We start from the raw sequence: 18,049 nt of genomic DNA, 5'->3' as shown, positions 1-18,049 counted from the left end.
ATAACACGTCAAGTGCTGGATGTGTGTATTCTGGCTCAAGCGCACAGGCTTGAACATTGTACATCATGCTGTTTTTGTTTTGTTTATAATTATTTTTCACAAAAATCGGCCACAAAATGCCAGATAGTGGACATTCTCTGTTCGGTGAAATGTATCCACGAGCATTTCGGGGGTCAGAACAGGAAGCACTGCAGGTGTGGCAAATGCTGATTGGCTGTCAGCTTTCCAGCCAGGCTCATTGGAATGTCTGAGCGAGAGAGGAATTTCAATAATACTTGGTGAAATCTGTGGGTAACTCTGGCATTAAAAAAAACACTGAACTCTCATGTACTAACTTTTAATGTGTGCTCTCATTCCTATTAATTTCGACAAAGTCTTCCTTTAAGAAAGAAAAAGGATTATGGTTGCAATAACTTCCAAAGGTACAAAAAAGTACTGCAAATTTAAATGAAAATACACACTTGGAACAAGGAAGCAGTAACTTTTTTTTTTTGCCAAGTCGTTCACCTTTTGCAATGGACTTGGAACTAGGAAGTACACTAATTCCTCCTGTCTCATGAAAGCAACTCTCCTGTGATGACTACTGTATGTCAACAATGGATGACCATGACCAACCATATTGGCGTAATAACATTGGATGAAATGTGAAACTTTCAAATTAAGCTATTTTTATTATTTACAGGAACTTTGTACTGTCCTTGTAGTCCTGGGCCACAAAAATGATAATGAGAATTTTATGTTTAATGGTAATTATTTTACTGTAGCGTAATATGGGTCCATATGGCCTAATAAAAAAAGTTCTTCAATGTAACATACAAAGAGCTAAAAATCGGACGACCTGTCAGCTGGCAACCTCAAATCCCCCCCAGGCAGTTCTATTGGAGTTTAACTGTATTTGAATTTTCATATACCTATTTCATATTATTGAGAGGCCCCGTAGCTCAGTGGTTAGAGCACTGGTTTGGTAAACCAGGGGTTATGGGTTTGTATGCCACTGGGGCCTCCACTCCCTGAGAAGGGTTGCGTCAGGAAGGGCATCCGGCGTAAAAATTGTGCCAAACATATATGTGCGTTCATCTGAGATGACACGCTGTGGCGACCCCGGAAGGGACAAGCCGAAAGAACAACAACAACATTTCATATTATTGTTTAACTGACATTCATGGCCTATTATGAAAAAAATAAAATCAGAACACCAGTTTCTAGTTACTTTTTTTCCCATTAAACAGGTAATTAATATGAGGATAGCTGTGGTGAAATATGGGTGCATATGACCTCAAAAAAAACATACTTCAATGTAACAATCGGTTATGTATTGAATCAACCAGTCAGCCGCCAACCCCAACTCCCTTGCCCTTCTCGGGCAGTTCTATTGAGGTTTAACTGCATTTGAATTTTCATATTCCTATTTCACTGACATTCACGCCCTCTAAAAACAAAAAAATCTGAGCACACCAGTTTTTTTTTCCATACTGAGCAAGTAAGTAATTTGGAGGGCGATAAAGACTATTTGAGTCATGTAAAAAGTAAGAACACTTAAGTATAATATTTAACTACTCAAAAAAAAAAAAAAAAAGCTAAAATACATATACATAAAATACATTTACATTGTCTTAAGTCTGTGTTTTGTGTAGAACAACAACACGGTATATGAGAATACAAAGTATTTCTTTGCACTGCTACGAACCCTTCAGGTGTAAAATCTTTCTCTTTGCAGATCTCCATGAGTTTTGGAGTGAGCCTGTAGGCCTTCAGGGACAGCGAGCCTTGGGCTGTCTTTATAGGGTCTGAAAAAGTAGGGAAAAAAGAAAAGTGAGAAGACGACATATTTTTGCTATAATTTATGATAGTAGGACATTTTATATAGCTAAAACATTGCATTTCCAAAGTTGTATATAACCAACTTGTACATCTGAGTACAAACCACAAGAACTCAAGAAGAGAAACTTTAAATGTTCGACCATGCAGTGATCAAAAAGATTGTCTTGGGGCATTTTTGTATTTGCTTAAATGACATAGGGGAAACTTGACAATCAGTTGTTCAATTTTTGTACTTGTACCAGTATTTATTCCATCCATTGTCTTTCATCCTTATCCTCACAAGGGTTGCAGGCGTGCTCGAGCCTATCCCAGGTATCTTAAGGCGAGAGGTGGCGTACAAGCTGAACTGGTCACCAGCCAATTGCAAGGCACAGAAACAAACAATTCGCATTCACATTTAGACCTACGGGCAATTTTGAGTCCTCAATTAAATTAGCATGCATGTTTTTGGGATGAAACCAGAGAAAACCCATACAGGCACAGGGAGTACATGAACTCCATTCAGACGGGGCCAGAATTTGAGTCATCCACTGTGCCGTCCAATTATTTTATTTTATTTTAATAATTTCATAGTCTGGACTCTCCTTCTGAATTTTAAGAACTCCATGTCAGCAATGTACTGAAAAGAATATTTCTTCCCAGATAAGTTTCCAAAGTGAAGGCTTAGTTGGATATACAGTTGATGCGGAAAGTATTCACACCCCATTAAATTTGACACTTTTTTTAAATTGCACCCATTTGCTAAAATCATTTAACTTCATTATTTACCCGATTTAATATAAATGGCGCCCCATATTGATGGGAAAAACATGGAATTTAAATTTGCCATAAATATTCTGATCCTTCGTTGTTATGTTGTATAAGCTTCTTTTTGAGCTAATATGCTATGAATCTTTTTGGGAATGATGGTACAGGTTTTTCACACTTGAATTTGGGGATCCTCTGCCATTCCTCCTTGCAGATCCTTTCCAGCTCTGTCAGGTTGTATAGTGAATGTTGGTAGGCAGCCATTTTCAGGTCTCTCCAGAGATGCTCAATCAGGTTTAAGTAAAGAGCTCTGGCCGGCCATTCAAGAACTTGTTCACTTGTTCTGAAGCCACACCATTACTTTAGCTGTTTATGTAGCATCATGGTCTTGGTGAAAGGTGAACCTTCGGCCCAGTCTGAGGTCCTGAGCACTCCAGAGAAGGTTTCGTCCAGGCTATCCGTGCACTCTGCTGCATTCATTTTTCTTTCGATTTCAACCAGTCATCCCTGAAGTTGGAAAACACCCCTACACCACAAAGCTTCACTGTATTAAGACAGCTGATGAGCAGTGCCTGGTTATCTCCACACATATTGCTTAGAATTAAGGCCGCAAAATTCGATCTTAGGCTCATCAGACCGTAGTATATTTCTCATCCCCTGCAGGTGTTTGTTTTTTTGCAAACTCCATGCAGACTTTGTGTCTTGCAAGAACTTTCTCCCATCTTCCAACTGCATCTCTAGAGCTCAGCCACAGTGATCTTTGGGTTCTTTTACCTCTCTTCTTCCCCAATTGCGCAGTTTAACCCAAAACCTAAAAAATAACCAATGATTTTAGCTAATGGCTCCAATATACAGTGAAGAAAATAAGTATTTGAACACCCTGCTATATTGCAAGTTCTCCCACTTAGAAATTATGGAGGGGTCTGACATTTTCATCCTAGGTGCATGTCCACTGTGAGAGAGATAATCTAAAAAGAAAAATCCAGATATCACAATATATGATCTTTTAACAATTTATTTGTGTGATACAGCTGCAAATAAGTATTTGAACACCTGTCTATCAGCTAGAATTCTGACCCTCAAAGACCTGTTAGTCCACCTTTAATTGTCCACCTTCACTTCAAGTATTATCCTGAAGCAGATCCACCTGTGTGAAGTCGTTAGCTGCATAAAGACATCTGTCTACCCCATACAATCAGTAAGACCCAAATTTGTAACATAACCAAGACCAAAGAGCTGTCCAAAGACACCAGAGACAAAATTGTAAAACTCCACACTGCTGGAAAGGGCTATGGAGAAATTCCCAAGCAGCTTGTTGAAAAAGGTCCACTGTTGGAGGAATCATTATAAAATCGAAGCTAAACATGACGGTCAATCTCAATCGGAGTGGAGCCCCATGCAAGATATCGCCTTGTGGGGTCTCAATGAATCTTAGAAAGGTGAGGAATCAGTCCAGGACTACACGACTTGACAGGACTTGGTCAATGACCTGAAAAGAGCTGGGACCACCGTTTCCAAGGTGACTGTTGATAATACACGATAAGACGTCATGGTTTGAAATCATGCATGGCACGGAAAGTTCCCCTGCTTAATCCAGCACATGTCAAGGGCCGTTTTAAGTTTGCCAATGACCATTTGGATGATACAGAGGAGTTATGGGAGAAAGTTTTGTGGTCAGATGAGACCAAAATGGAACTTTTTGGTCATAATTCCACTAACCGTGTATGGAGGAAGACGAATGGTGAGTTCCATCCAGAGAACACCATCCATACTGTGAAGGATTAGGGTGGTAGCATCATGCTTTGGGGGTGTTTTTCTGCACATGGGACAGGACGACTGCACTGTATTAAGGAGAGGGTGACCGCGGCCATGTATTGTGAGATTTTGGGGAACAACAACTTTCCTTCACTCAGAGCATTGAAGATGGGTGGTGGCTGGGTCTTTTAACATGACAATGACCCGAAGCACACAGCGAGAAAAACCAAGGAGTGGCTCCGTAAGAAGCATATCAAGGTTGTGGCATGGCCTAGCCAGTCTCCAGACCTAAACCCAATAGAAAATCTTTGGAGGGAGCTGAAACTCCATGTTTCTCAGCGACAGCCCAGAAATCTGTCTGATCTGGAGAAGATCTGTATGGAGGAGTGGGCCCAAATTCCTCTTGCAGTGTGCGCAAACCTAGTGAAAAATTCCAGGAAACGTTTGACCTCTGTAATTGCAAACAAAGGCTACTGTAACAAATATTAACATTGCTTTTCTCAGGCGTTCAAATACTTATTTGTGGCTGTATCACACAAATCGTTTAAAAAAAATCATACGTTATGATTTCTGGATTTTTCTTTTTAGATTATCTCTCTCTCTCTATAACATTTTAAAGGGGTCTCAATACATGTTGTACCCACCTGTAGCTCAAATGCCCACATGACATCAGGCAATCTTTTGGAGAACACAAGTTAAAACTGAATCAACACTAATTCTGCTGGTTGCAACCAGGTAATGAGCTCTAGTTAGCTTTACAAATTCAGGAAATAATCATCTTTAAACAACAAAACCTTTGTAAATGTACAAAAAATAACCACGATAAATAAATCAAGACATGAACTATCAGCTATTAATTTATGGTGGTGGCCAAGGAGCTCCAAAAAAAAAAAAAGGGGGGGGGGGTTGGCTAAATACAACCCTTAAATTTTTGGTTTGCTTAGGTTGTCTACAATGGGCGGCACGGTGGATCAGCTGGTAAAGCATTGGCCTCACAGTTCTGAGGTCCCAGGTTCAATCCCGGACCCACCTGTGTGGAGTTTGCATGTTCTTCCCATGCCTGCGTGAGTTTTCTCCGGGCACTCCGGTTTCCTCCCACATCCCAAAAACATGCAACATTAATTGGACACTCTAAATTGCCCCTAGGTGTGATTGTGAGTGCAGCTGTTTCTCTTGATGTGCCCTGCAATTCGCTGGCAACCAGTTCAGGGTGTACCCCGCCTCCTGCCCGTTGACAGCTGGGATAGGCTCCAGCCCTCCCCGTGGCGCTCGTGAGGATAAGCGGCAAAGGAAATGGATGGATGGAAGGTTGTCTATAATATGTAAGTTAGACAATGGCAATAAAAAGTCTTCATTGCAGATGTTGAAATGCTTGTTTTTGTCACTAAATTGAAAAACAATTCTTTGAGGGCAAGTAAAAATAAACAGATAATGCAGCTGAATAAGTATGCACATCCACATAACAGGGGATGTGACTGGGTATAATTAACCAACCACATTCACGCTGTTCTTAAAAAGGAATCAACACACCTGCCACCATTTAAAGTGCCTCTGATTATTCCCAAATGAAATTCAGAAGCTCTAGTAGCACTTTCCTTACATTTTTATAGTCAAATCTTACAGCACAAACCATGGTCTGCAGATTTCTTCCACACCATCAAAGGGAAAATAGTCAGGATAAAGACACAAAACAATTTTCAAGACATTAAATAAACCACGGAACACAGTGAAGACAGTTATCATGTGGAGAAAATATAACAGTAAATTTAGAAGAACTGGCCACCCCTCCCAAATCGATGATGAGAAGGGTTAGGGTTATTTACCACTCTCCAAAAATGTTTTACAGTGCATGTTGTGTGCCAGTGTGTGTGTGTGTGTGTGTGTGGTGTGTGTGTGTGTGGTGTGTGTGTGTGTACGCATGCATAGTGCAAGTCAATTGTTTCTTAAAATATTTTCTTTATCAAAACCACACTTCCAGTGAATAAAAGTGGAATTGATTGACAAAATGGTTGCTGCTACAAATGAGCTGCCATGAATAACCTGTGGAAGGCAGAACTACATTTCAAAATATTTTGTGAACCCGACTGATGTCATCGATTAATTGATTTATGCTAGCCGACAAATTTAGCGACAATGTTAATTTGACCTTCAAAATCTGACAAGGGAAAAGTCCTGGTTTATTGTAAGAGATATGTGTACAGCTTGCTTTCATTTCAAGGGAATTGAAAGACCATCTCTGTCGAGCAATTTCAGGCAGCTTTCAAATGCTATTGCTGATTTCTGCTGAGAATGTCAGAATATAAGAGTGGTGCCGAGGAGGTGAACTGCCAGAATACAGTCCAATAGAGTGTTGTTGAGACTTGTTTCTATCTCAACAGCAGACTGTGACAAACCACATTTTGCAATTGACAAATCAATCTAAATGGATGTTGACAAATTCCCACAGGCTCCACTTGACTCAGAATAAGCTCTCCTGCTTTTTGTTGTAACTTTACTCAATACCTGAAAGTAGGACTGGCAGAAATGCATAATTTGTTAATCACTGGAAAGCATTAATTTGTTTCACATTGAACCTGTTACAGTCTTTCATATGTTTTGTATAAAAAAAAAAAAACAGCTGTCATGATTTCCACTTAAAACCATTTTTAGAACTGCATGCTAGAAATTGCTAACTTGGCAAGTAATTTGTATTAAAAAGATTGTTGTGGCCGTCAGATGATGGACATACAAAACTAACTTAGTTGTTGGGCATCTCATTGACATGCATAAAATGACCAGCGACTTAATGAGGAGAACAAAAACAAATTCAATTTTCTTTTACGTTAAACAGAGATCAGATCAATTTCTTTGAGGTGCTGTGATCAATTAAGTGCAGCATGATTGATTCACAATGAAATTAGTCCTCATTTACAAAGAAGAACTGTGTAGTTGATCAAACGTCAAACAAGTCTTGGTCAGACTGATTCATCTGTCACATGGCTGAAGTGCTTTTGTCAATTTAGAAACATGATGGCCCAAACAAAATTTATTTTTGCAATAAATTTTAAACAAACAAAACCTTTTGTTACATTTTTTAAATTTCTGTTGTGCATACCAGGACTAAAATACAGTGGCAAGAAATGTATGTGTACCCTTTAAAATTTCATGGTCTTCAAATATGATCTTGTCATCATCTAAGTCAAGAGTATTGATAACTGTAATGGTCTTGGGGAAAAAAATGATAATCAGAATTCTGGCTCTTTTAATTATTGAGAACATGCACAAAAAATGTGCTAACAGAAAAAGTTTAGTGCTTTAGTGCTAATGGAAAAATTACCTCAAAAAGCATGAGTCATTCTAAAACAGGGGTCGGGAACGTTTTCGACCGAGAGAGCCATAAATGCAAAATATTTTGAGATCTAATTTCAAAAGAGCCATACAATATTTTAAAAACTGAATACAAGAGTATTTGTGCATTTATGTAAGACCGTAAAACAATTTGAGTACAACAAGTCTCTGAATTATTTTAAATAACAGTGCTATACAGTTACTAACCAATGATGACAAAAGTACTTCTTACCATTAATGCGACTTCTGCTGCTGAATGGTTTCGCTGATGGCTTTATAGTCTGTTTCATACGTCGTTAGATTAAGCTTTATGCAGGCGCTGAGACTTCCATCGTTAATCTTGAACGCGATTCAATTTGATTTGTCATCATGATGGTACAATGAGGAACAATTCTTGCCAACAAAATGTTTATTGCTAAAATCAAGTACGAATGCTTTGGCATACTCACCATCTGCGAATGGCTTTCCATTTCTCACAATTGCTAAAGTATCAGCAAAACTATCTGAATTCCATTAATCTTGTTGGGTCTGAACACAGATTTGCTCCTGACGAACTTGGACTTTGGAAAGTAGCTCTTGGCATGCTTTCTTCCTGGTGTACCCCGCAGGATATTTTGATGCAAACACATTAAGAATTGGCGCTTTATATTCGAGCATTTCATTGTTGCAATTTTATCATTATAATTTAGACACACTGCAGAACCCTCTCCCCCCACAAAGGTTTTCCATTCTTGCTGAAAACTAAAGTACTCCTATCTTTTAACCCTAGTCCCCAGTCAAAAGCGTTTTCATAATTAGTTGTTGATCTGCGTTCAACCCTTCTGCGCCAGCGCACATCGACTGCCACAGCAAACTAAGGCAACTGGCTGTTTGTGTTGCCTGCACAACACAAATCACATGTAGAGTATGTCATTATGAGGGTTCTGCAAGCTATATGCAACCATCAAAAGAGCCAGATATGGCTCCCAAGTCATAGGTTCCCGACACCTGTTCTAAAACAAAAGGAGTCCAGTTGAGTTTGGCGGTATGGACTCCAGCTAATTACACCGACTTAAAAAAAAAAAAAATGGTTGGGTACACTCTGCAAAAGAAGACATGGCTCGGTCATCAACAACTTTTGATTTACATAAACCTGGCGAGGGTTACGAAGTTATTTCAATGACGAGAAATTCCACAGTCAACACTTTGAGGCTGTTGCTATTCGACCAACAAGTGAATGCCAAATTAAAATCAGACCGAGAGCAAAAATTATATGCAATCAATTAAGAAAAAAAAAAAAAAAACAACAACCGAATGCCAGCCAAAGATTTAAAGACATCGTTTGAACTGGCTAACATTTCTTTTCATATCTCTGTCAAAATACAATAAAGACAGTCACTGCTTACCCCGATGCTTGTAAATAGCAAAACAGCCCAATGACACGCCACGGTGATATTGGGAAAATGTTTTGTGAACTAAGAGTAAAGTATTTGAGGGGGAAACACGGTCCTTTGTAATCCTGGGTGTAATTTTCTTCATGTCAAGCCATAAACAAGGGAGAAAAGATTAATTTGTAATCCATCTGTAATTTGTACTCTTGGCCAATGGCAAATGCTGTACATTATAGCATTTCGTGCGCTAAAGACTATTCATTGAATTTATTAGATTATATTTCCATTATTATTTTTTCCTAATATCAGAACATTTCTTGGAGAGGATGGCAAAATTTGTGCAATTGTTAGTTGTTATAATCAAGAACTTATTTCAAAAAAACACTTTCAAGATTGGGATCATTAACAAAATATTAAGAACATTATTCTTGTTGGAAAGTCATTCATTCAATTTTCACTCTTAAAAGGTGGCATAATTATTTTTAATTCCGAGTAATGTCTCCCTGGGAGTTGCAGTGTTAAATCTGATAATTGTTCTACCCACAAATTCTGTCATTTGGATATGTGGCTCACCCACAAAAGCAAAATAAATATTGATGACAAAATAAATGAATATAAATTCTGCTTACCATAGATAAGCACAACAGACTCCTCAATGGCATGCTGGTAGCTGAATTGGGAGTCGAGCAGGGCTCTGCTGACAAAGGAACCATAGTAGGTGGACTGGTACCATCCTACATGCAGATGGTCGATGTTTACGTGACGCAGAGAACGCATCATCTCCATCTGGTACTGGACTGAAAGCAGAAACATGGGCCACTGAACAAAAAAGTCTGAATGAACTTAATCTTTAACACTTGAGAGTGGGAACATTTTTCATTTGAGGCACTCATCTGATCTCCATTTAGAGCTGGGAAGAAGGGAGGGAAATAAAAAAAAAAAAACATTGGTTTTGATGACTCCAAAGATGTGTAGGAAAAATATCCCAAAACAGAAAACTAAAGGCCCCACTCTGTTATCAAGTGATTGGTGGTCCTATTTACTGCTATAGAAGTGCCCACTATTGACATTCACTCCACTTATTCATTCCTCTTGCTGATGAATATTTCCCTGTGGAGGAGAAAACAAATGGACTGATATATAAATAGGTTTCAGCAAGAAGGGAGCTGGTTGGTTCATTAAGCCTAAAACCATTTAATTTCAGACTACAGGTGACCTGAAATATAAACAGCCTTATTACCGTGCCAGTGTTAAAGGTCTACCGACATCCCTATATACATTTTAAAATTTTATATAGTTATGAAAAGTACATACTGTATAATATTCACTTTAATGTCTACACAAAAAAATATATATATAACCAGAGGGCGTATCATTCATACGCAAAGTTGCGGAAGTCTCTCTCAACATCTCAGTGGCAGCCATATTACCTGCAATGTCATTTACAGATGTCACACTGGGACAGTCGCCATCGAGACGCTGTGCCATCTGCTATGGGAAACGAACAACGGAGATTTTCTGATTTTTCCGACACCCCTTCTGACGGAAGCTCTTTTCGAAGAAGAGAACATCTCACAAGCAAGTGAAGTGACCGGGGCAATATTACACTATCGTTTTGAGAGTCTATTCCGGCTGCCTTGTTTTTATTAAAAACATACTAAAAATCATGCTTTACGTGTCGGTAGACCTTTAAGTAACAGCCACAGAAAGTGGTGAATTAACAGCATGTCCATACAGGCTATCTGAGGACTGTTGATAAATCAGGGCATTATTGGTGAGCTGTAGCCCTTAGCCCCCAGCATGGAGAGCACATCCTTCTTCCGATGTGGCTGTTAACAAGAATAAACTGAAGAGATGGAAAAAGAAGGTGGCAAATGTGGTGAGTTTGGTTGGGATGGGGGTTGATAGAACTGGGAAAAAATAATAAAAAAATAAAAAAAACAAAAAAATCATAGCCCAAGAATCATTGTATCGTACTACAATAGTAAAATTCCTCTGCTGACATCATAATCTTAATTTGATGTGAACCAAGCGACCACAGAAATAAAGAATTTGATAATTCAGTAGATTTATCAGTCATTTGTGCTACATTTGGATCAAAGTAGAACCTACAGCAATACATAGAACCTTCTGGTTCATTCCTGATCACTTGTTTCTTAAATAGCTAAGACTAATTACTGAATACATTCAAGAAACTCAATTCCTCTAAACAAAACACAAACGACAATCTTCCAAAAACTGAATTCCCCTATTTCTCTGCACACCTCTGAGAAGTCAAGTCCATTCTTCTGACAAAAAAGTGTCCAGTTTCTTCTTCTTTTCCTTTCGGCTTGTCCCGTTAGGGGTCACCAAAAAGTGTCATCTTGGATGAACGCATATTTGTTTGGCACAGTTTTACGCCGGATGCCCTTCCTGACGCAACCCCTCTGCATCTAGCCGGGCAGAGAAGCTTACACAGCACCTGGTATTCTCAGACGGACTCCCATCCAAGTACTAACTAGGGCCAAACCCGCTTCACTTCCAAGATCTGACGAGATCGGGCGTTCTCAGGTTAGCATGGCCGTAAGCCACAAGTGTTGCCAGTGTAGCAGATACAGTCTGTCAGTTCCAGAATTGGACACCGTTTACTAGTGGAAAAAGACTGGTGCCCATATTTTCGAGTTGTTGCTGCTTTGCCAGAGATTACAAAGATTAGATTCACAGCACGGCTAATCAATGTGAATAACATAGCAGTGGCCATGTTCCCTATCAATGGACATTATCTTTACCTGCCCCAAGTTGTAAATTGTTTTTTTATTTCTAAATACATTAAATCTTTTTGAAGATTAATGCTGAAAACCTGAGCAAAGACTGAGAACAATAGAGGACTGAATTGTTGAGATATGGCTTAAAACTATCCTCGTGATGTCAAGACGTATGGGGGTATAAAGTACTTTCCGACTGTGATTCTCAAATCCTAAAACTCAACACATGCACCACTACCCCCAGTTTCCTCGTGACAAGCCCCGACTGACAAGTCACTCTGTCAATTAACAACTTGCTGAATATCAGAGGAAACAAAGGGGCAAAAAGCATCTCTGCAGCCCATGAAAACGTGCATTGCTCCTTTCACTGGAGGCAGAGCAGCAGTGAATCCACGATGGAATACGGAGGGTTTCTTTTGTTTGCGTGTCCTGTTCAAGTGTCAGGTCAAACAGAATGGAGGATCAGTATCACTTTTCTGTCAGAACAGTTTTATTGTTTCAGTTTGGAGTTTCAAGGCTTCCTGTGTTTTGTTTTTATTATAATTGATGTTTATTGACAGTAGATCCATCAAAACAGAAAAAGTTTTCTACCAAGGGTTAAGAAAAAGACTAAGTATTTGATTTAATGTTGGAGGCGCCCAGGAACACACCCACAGCATCAGGAAGGTCGAAGTATATCTTAATTCTTGGCTATTTTGAAGTTTGAGTTCACATTTTTGTTTGTGTCAATTCAATCATTCACCGTCTACTGTAACATTCTTTTTTGGGGTGTCTCCAATTTACAAGACCATTTTGAGACAGGTTTTGTGGCACTTTAACATAAGCACCCTGCTCAAAAGAGCCATGTCGTGTCTACCTAATCATATCTACGGCTGTTGTTTACCAATCTTAAGGGAGGTGGGAAAAGGAAGCGCGCTAACTTCATGGTTCATGAAAGCAACCCTAAACACCCCCCACAGCAACTTTCTCCAACCACCACACCATTATCACTACTCCCCAGCACCATGAATCATGTCATTATTACGACAGCATGAGACAATCACTGCTATGTTTGAAGGTAAAATTGGATAAACTAACATTTGCAAAGTTTCTTTATACTTACAATTGTTTGGTGGCATACTGTATACTTTTAGGCAAAACAATAAGCACATAATAATAATAATGAAAAAACGTCTGTTAATTCACGGTTCCACTGTATTTCTACATCGTGAATTCCACTTGTTGCGGGGGTGGTCTGGAACATAATCCCAGAGGTGTAGTGGGGATTACTTAACCCCAAAAATCCAGGTAATGAATTTGCCCAGATTTTGACTAAACTAAAAACAGGGTTCATACTCAGTCTGACCAAAAAAATTCAAGGGCTTTTTAGGGGCATTCTTAGGGGCTGACGCAAAAAATTTAGGGCTGACAAGGAAAAAATTTAGGGCCGACACGAAAAATTTAGGACCATCGTGGGAAATCAAGAGTAAGGAAAAAAGACTCACCCAATGGTGCCATCAACCGTTCTTGGTTCATCAAATGTTCCAGTATCTCAGTACCTGTGACAGTGATTACCTGTCGCCCCTTGTGGTAGTTCTCATTGATATGACCATTGTCAACGTCTTCACATAACAGTATACAGAATAACAGATTATAACTACAATTGCAACTATATACACAAATGTCTTCTACTGATGTCTGTCTCAGCACCCCTACTCTAGCTCCTTGAGCCTACCCAGTGCCTCCTCTATTTGTTGCTGCAGAGGTGCCAAAGTGGCTCTCTTGTCCTTTGCTCTGCCTCTGAGTGCATTGGCCTCGGTGATAAACCTCAGATTCCTCTTTTCTTCTGCCTCCTCACACAGCCTGTCAGCCTTCTCAATAAGCGTTGATATGTCAGTCTCTATTCTGGCTTTTTTGGCTTTGAGGCAGTAGCGATGAAAAGTGGGCAGCGATGCCAAATGTAGCCAGGTACAAAGTCTTCCTTTCCCCACAGTGGTAGTTTTTAGCAATGTCACTGTCTGGGAACATGACTGCAAACACTTTCGAATTATTTTCACAAGATTTGCAGCTGTAATGGCTGCAGATCACTTTTAAAGTCCACACGATCTCTGCCTTTAACGAGTCCGTCTTTGTGTATTGAACTACGTTCATAAAGCCTGACTTCTGGCTGGTTGAAGTCGATGGCTAGACAACTGTAGGTGCGCATTAGGGATCACAACCGGTTACAAATAACCGGTTTTCGTTTTTTTTTTTTTTTTTAAACCGAAACCGTAATCGGGCTTTCGAAATCGGTTAAAATTTCCAATCATTTCCTCCGGTTCCGGTACTCCACATTGCCATTTATTTTCAACATCATTTCCACTTTTTTCAAGTTTCGCTGTTAGAATAAAGTTGGACTCAAAAGAACATTCAGTTAAATCAAAGAAACATCAAACATGGCATCAAGGAAACGCTCAGTATACTTTCATGCCCTTTCTGTAAGTCCAAAAGAAGAATGTCAACATTAAAACATTTTTACAAAAAAAATAAAAATTTAACTTACACGAGTGCGTTGTTGAAAGCCACATTCAACAAGCTTGTTTGTCAATATTGTGTACAAACTACCCCATTACCGCGGAGTAAATTAACGATCGATGGTGTAGCGCCGGAGAAAAGGAGTCGGAGGCGGAGTGTCGGACACAGGAACAAAACTCGTTTTATAGGCAGACATCAAAACACTACTCGCATAACAGGGGGAACTCTGTGAACTCGTCACTCCGGAAGAGCAACAACAAAAACAGTCCGTGCGGAACCCCGCACCCCAACTCGAGGTCCCGCGAGTGAATTATGTAAACATCACTATGGTACCGGTTTTAAAACCGGTTAATCATTTTCTTGCTACAACTGTTCGGTTAAAACCGGTTATGAAAGTAAGTGTTTTTTTTTTTGCGATCCCTAGTGCGCATGCACTGCTAGTACCACTGCCTGAAGTTGATGCTTCACTATCTTGATATTTTAGAAACAAATTCATACCAACGGAAGATGAGAGAGTCTTCGCCAAATCAGCATGTCTCCTGTTTTTCCGGTGCGACTCCAGCGCTTTGACACCCATCTTTTCAAGCTGGTAACGCTGCTTGCACAGATGGCAGTAAAACATGTGCCGATCTTTTGGATCTCGACGAACCCAGCTCCCAAACTCCTTACTTTCAACCCAAGCTTCTTGAAAAATGCACTTCTCCATGATACAAGTTGGATTGTTGAAAGAACTACCCTACGTCGTAACGAAGACGAAGTGAAAGGCCTACTCACGGAAACAAACAATGGAATATCAACAAGATGGCAACTAGTTATCAACACGGTGACTTCCGTTGACAATTTCCGGCTGATTTGGACACCAGACGGATCGCTATTTTTTTTGTTACATAAAAGATTAATTTATTTTTTAGGTAAAATTTTGGCGGTAGACGTCCTCCCTTTGATATTTTTTTAATTTAAGGCCTTTTTAGGGGCTTGACCAGTTTTCGCGGATTTTAAGGACTTTTAGGAGCCCCTAAATGCACCTTCGAAAATTTAAGGGTTTTTAAGGACTTTTAGGGCCGCGTGCGAACTCTGTAAAAAGCAATACTAGCAAGATGTCATTGACTTTTGCAATAGGATCAAGGCTTGTAAACCCGTTTGCTATTAGCTTTTTTTTTCCTGCCTTGGAGCCTTTTCGATTAATGAAAATGGGTCGTCAAACCAGATAAGGAATGAGCCATCCCATTAATTTAAAAGTGCGGCTCTATTGTGACTGTGTACGTGTGTGGAGAATGCAAGAAAGATGCAATGATGCGCAGGTGTAAACATGGGTGTGCCCATTTGACAGTACAGAAACTCGTGTGTGTTTTGGTGTTTCTGACCTGGAAGCTAAAGTTTCACCCTTCGCGAAAAATGTAAATAACCAAAAAACACAACCAGGGAGTAAGTGTGTGGTTAAATGCGCTTGAAAACGCAATGGGCATGTATGTGTGTGCAATGAACCAGACAGATAGTTCATACTCTAATATTCAATGACAAGAGATGAACTGCTTCAGACCTTTCATGCTGCTGCAGGCCACAACATTTCAGAGCAGGGAAAGGGGGGGTGGGGAGAGAGGAGAGAGAGAGAGAGAGAGAGAGAGAGAGAGAGAGAGAGAGAGAGAGAGAGAGAGAGAGATAGAGAGAGAGAGAGAGAGAGAGAGAAGAGAGAGAGAGGAGAGAGAGAGAGAGAGAAGAGAGAGAGAAGAGAGAGAGAGAGAGACTGGGAAGATCCACATAACAGAGTCACAACATATTCAAATCACCACCTTGTCAAAATGTAGGAGCTATTCCCTTGAAATCACACGCACACGTTTAAGTGTTCAAGTGGATGCAACATCGTCATTTGGGTTATTTCTGTTTCATTCTCCTTTCACAACAATCTCAATCAAACCAAATAATCATCGTACTTTTATTGACAAGTGGTCTTTCCGTTTACCTTCTAGGTCCTGAAGGCTGCCGGATTGTGCTGGCCACCAAATACCCAGTTGGAAGGTTTGAACAGTGCCAATAAAAAGTTTAGAACAGACTAGTCTGACAGTCAGGCACACGATTCCCAAAAGGCAGTGTGGTGGGCTATAGATGCTGCTCCAGTGTCTGACTTCCATCTACGCTTGCTGTATTCTGGCACTTACAGTGGCCATAATCAGTGACTGCAAAAAATCCATACAAGCACTTTCGATCCCACCAGTGTTCAGCAAATTTGTTTCTGGTTAGCTTACTGCGCCAGTCCAAATCAATTTGATCCTTGCCCAAAAGTGTGCTACATATCCTTACAATGCCTACAGTAGATGGTGTCTTTAGGAATACAATGGAAGCTAATGTTGCTTTTGTATTGAGTCAATCTGATGCAGAGTGTCATTTGAAATCCTCATATGAGCCACCTATTTTCCTATGGAACATAAAACTATCCCTCAAAATTTACTGTTTGAGGGATACGTATATGCTAAACTATATATATCACTCACATTTGACGAGTGATTGAAAACTTTCCCCTCTACATGCTTTAGGAAGCTATAGATCATCTACTGCTAGGTTTCATCAATTGATTGCCAACAGATACCGCCGTAAATTACACTAGATTAGAACAAGACATCACGATTGCCGATAGGAATGTTTGTTACAATGTATCGCTAGCTTGTTGCCACTCACGCCAATTATGTTTAACTAAACTTTCAGCATTTTTAAAACATTGCGGGTATAGATCGTTCATGTTTATTCCTTGACAGGCCAGTGCATTTAACTTTTCTTCAGATAAAGCTTGTCTGTTCAAGAATTCTTACTGATGAAAAATTTTAAATATCGTTTTATATCATGTTCTACTAATAGTTGAAATTGGAAATTAACATTTCTGAGTTAGAAATTTTTGTTTTTTTATTTTAGTCATGTATTAATTTATTTTACTTTTAATTTATAGCTCTGTTATATCAGGGGTGCCCAGACTTTTTTACCCCAAGATCTACTTCTCAAGCATCCACCCTCTTGCGACCGACGGGGGGTCTGACGTGTTTTTATTTATTTAGTTTTTTTTTTTTTTTTTTTTAGAATGACCAATGATGAAATGGAAAGACCAAGTCACAAAGATCAACCCATTACAAAAATGGAAAATATTTATTTTATAGTATATTGAGGATTCTTTATGTGTAAATGTATTTTTGTGTGCCTTGCATTACCGCATGAGCCAATATTACGCAACACAATTAACTTCAAACATTTTTTGTAACTACTTGAGTTCACGTTGATGATCACTAAACGCCATACGAATGAAAATGCACACCCGGGCTGTGTCACTCACATCAGTGGATTCATCCAACTGCAGTGAGAAACACTCACTATCTCCGATGTCCTTCCACACGAGCCATGGCTTCACAGCTGCAGAGATTTCATTGAAGATAATATTTCCGCCTTATTTTCAAAAGATCCTCTTGATAGGACTTCTAGTTATTAACGATGATGTGACGAACCCGGAAACGATGTTTCAGTGGCAGCTTTCGCTGTTGAACTATATTGTGTGAAAAGTGACTTTTGTCCTCAAAAACTATAGTCACCTTAAATGAAAACTGAGACCTGACATAATAGCTCAACCATCTTAAAAAGAAGTGTCAGAAGGACGCGTTAGAAGGACGGGCAAGAGCAAGGTAGATGAGTAAGAAAAAGTGACAGACGCAAAGAAAATCGAACATTTTCAACTAACAATATTCTGGTATACTTCAAACCTGGTAACATCATGACAAAAATGCTAGTACCCCAAAGATCAGACACTCCACACGC

The 18,049-nt window shown here is 39.5% G+C and overlaps 1 protein-coding gene and 1 pseudogene across 1 annotated transcript in view; both read right to left on the bottom strand.

The window, feature by feature from the left end:
- The window catches only part of LOC133501325 (eukaryotic translation initiation factor 3 subunit H), a 71,356-nt gene that overhangs the window by 20,734 nt on the left and 32,573 nt on the right, over positions 1-18,049 (bottom strand). Inside the window, exons 3-4 of the mRNA XM_061821006.1 lie at positions 9,650-9,817; positions 1,688-1,787 (exon numbers count right to left, since the gene is read on the bottom strand). Of these exons, the coding sequence (XP_061676990.1) occupies positions 1,688-1,787; positions 9,650-9,817 (268 nt within the window). The remainder of the gene's footprint in view (positions 1-1,687; positions 1,788-9,649; positions 9,818-18,049) is intronic.
- On the bottom strand, positions 11,468-11,588 carry LOC133501554 (5S ribosomal RNA; annotated as a pseudogene).

This window comes from Syngnathoides biaculeatus, chromosome 5 (genome assembly GCF_019802595.1).
Source record: "Syngnathoides biaculeatus isolate LvHL_M chromosome 5, ASM1980259v1, whole genome shotgun sequence".
Lineage (NCBI taxonomy): Eukaryota > Metazoa > Chordata > Actinopteri > Syngnathiformes > Syngnathidae > Syngnathoides > Syngnathoides biaculeatus.
The sequence above is the reverse complement of the archived record's forward strand: the minus strand, read 5'-3'. Positions and strand labels throughout refer to the sequence as shown.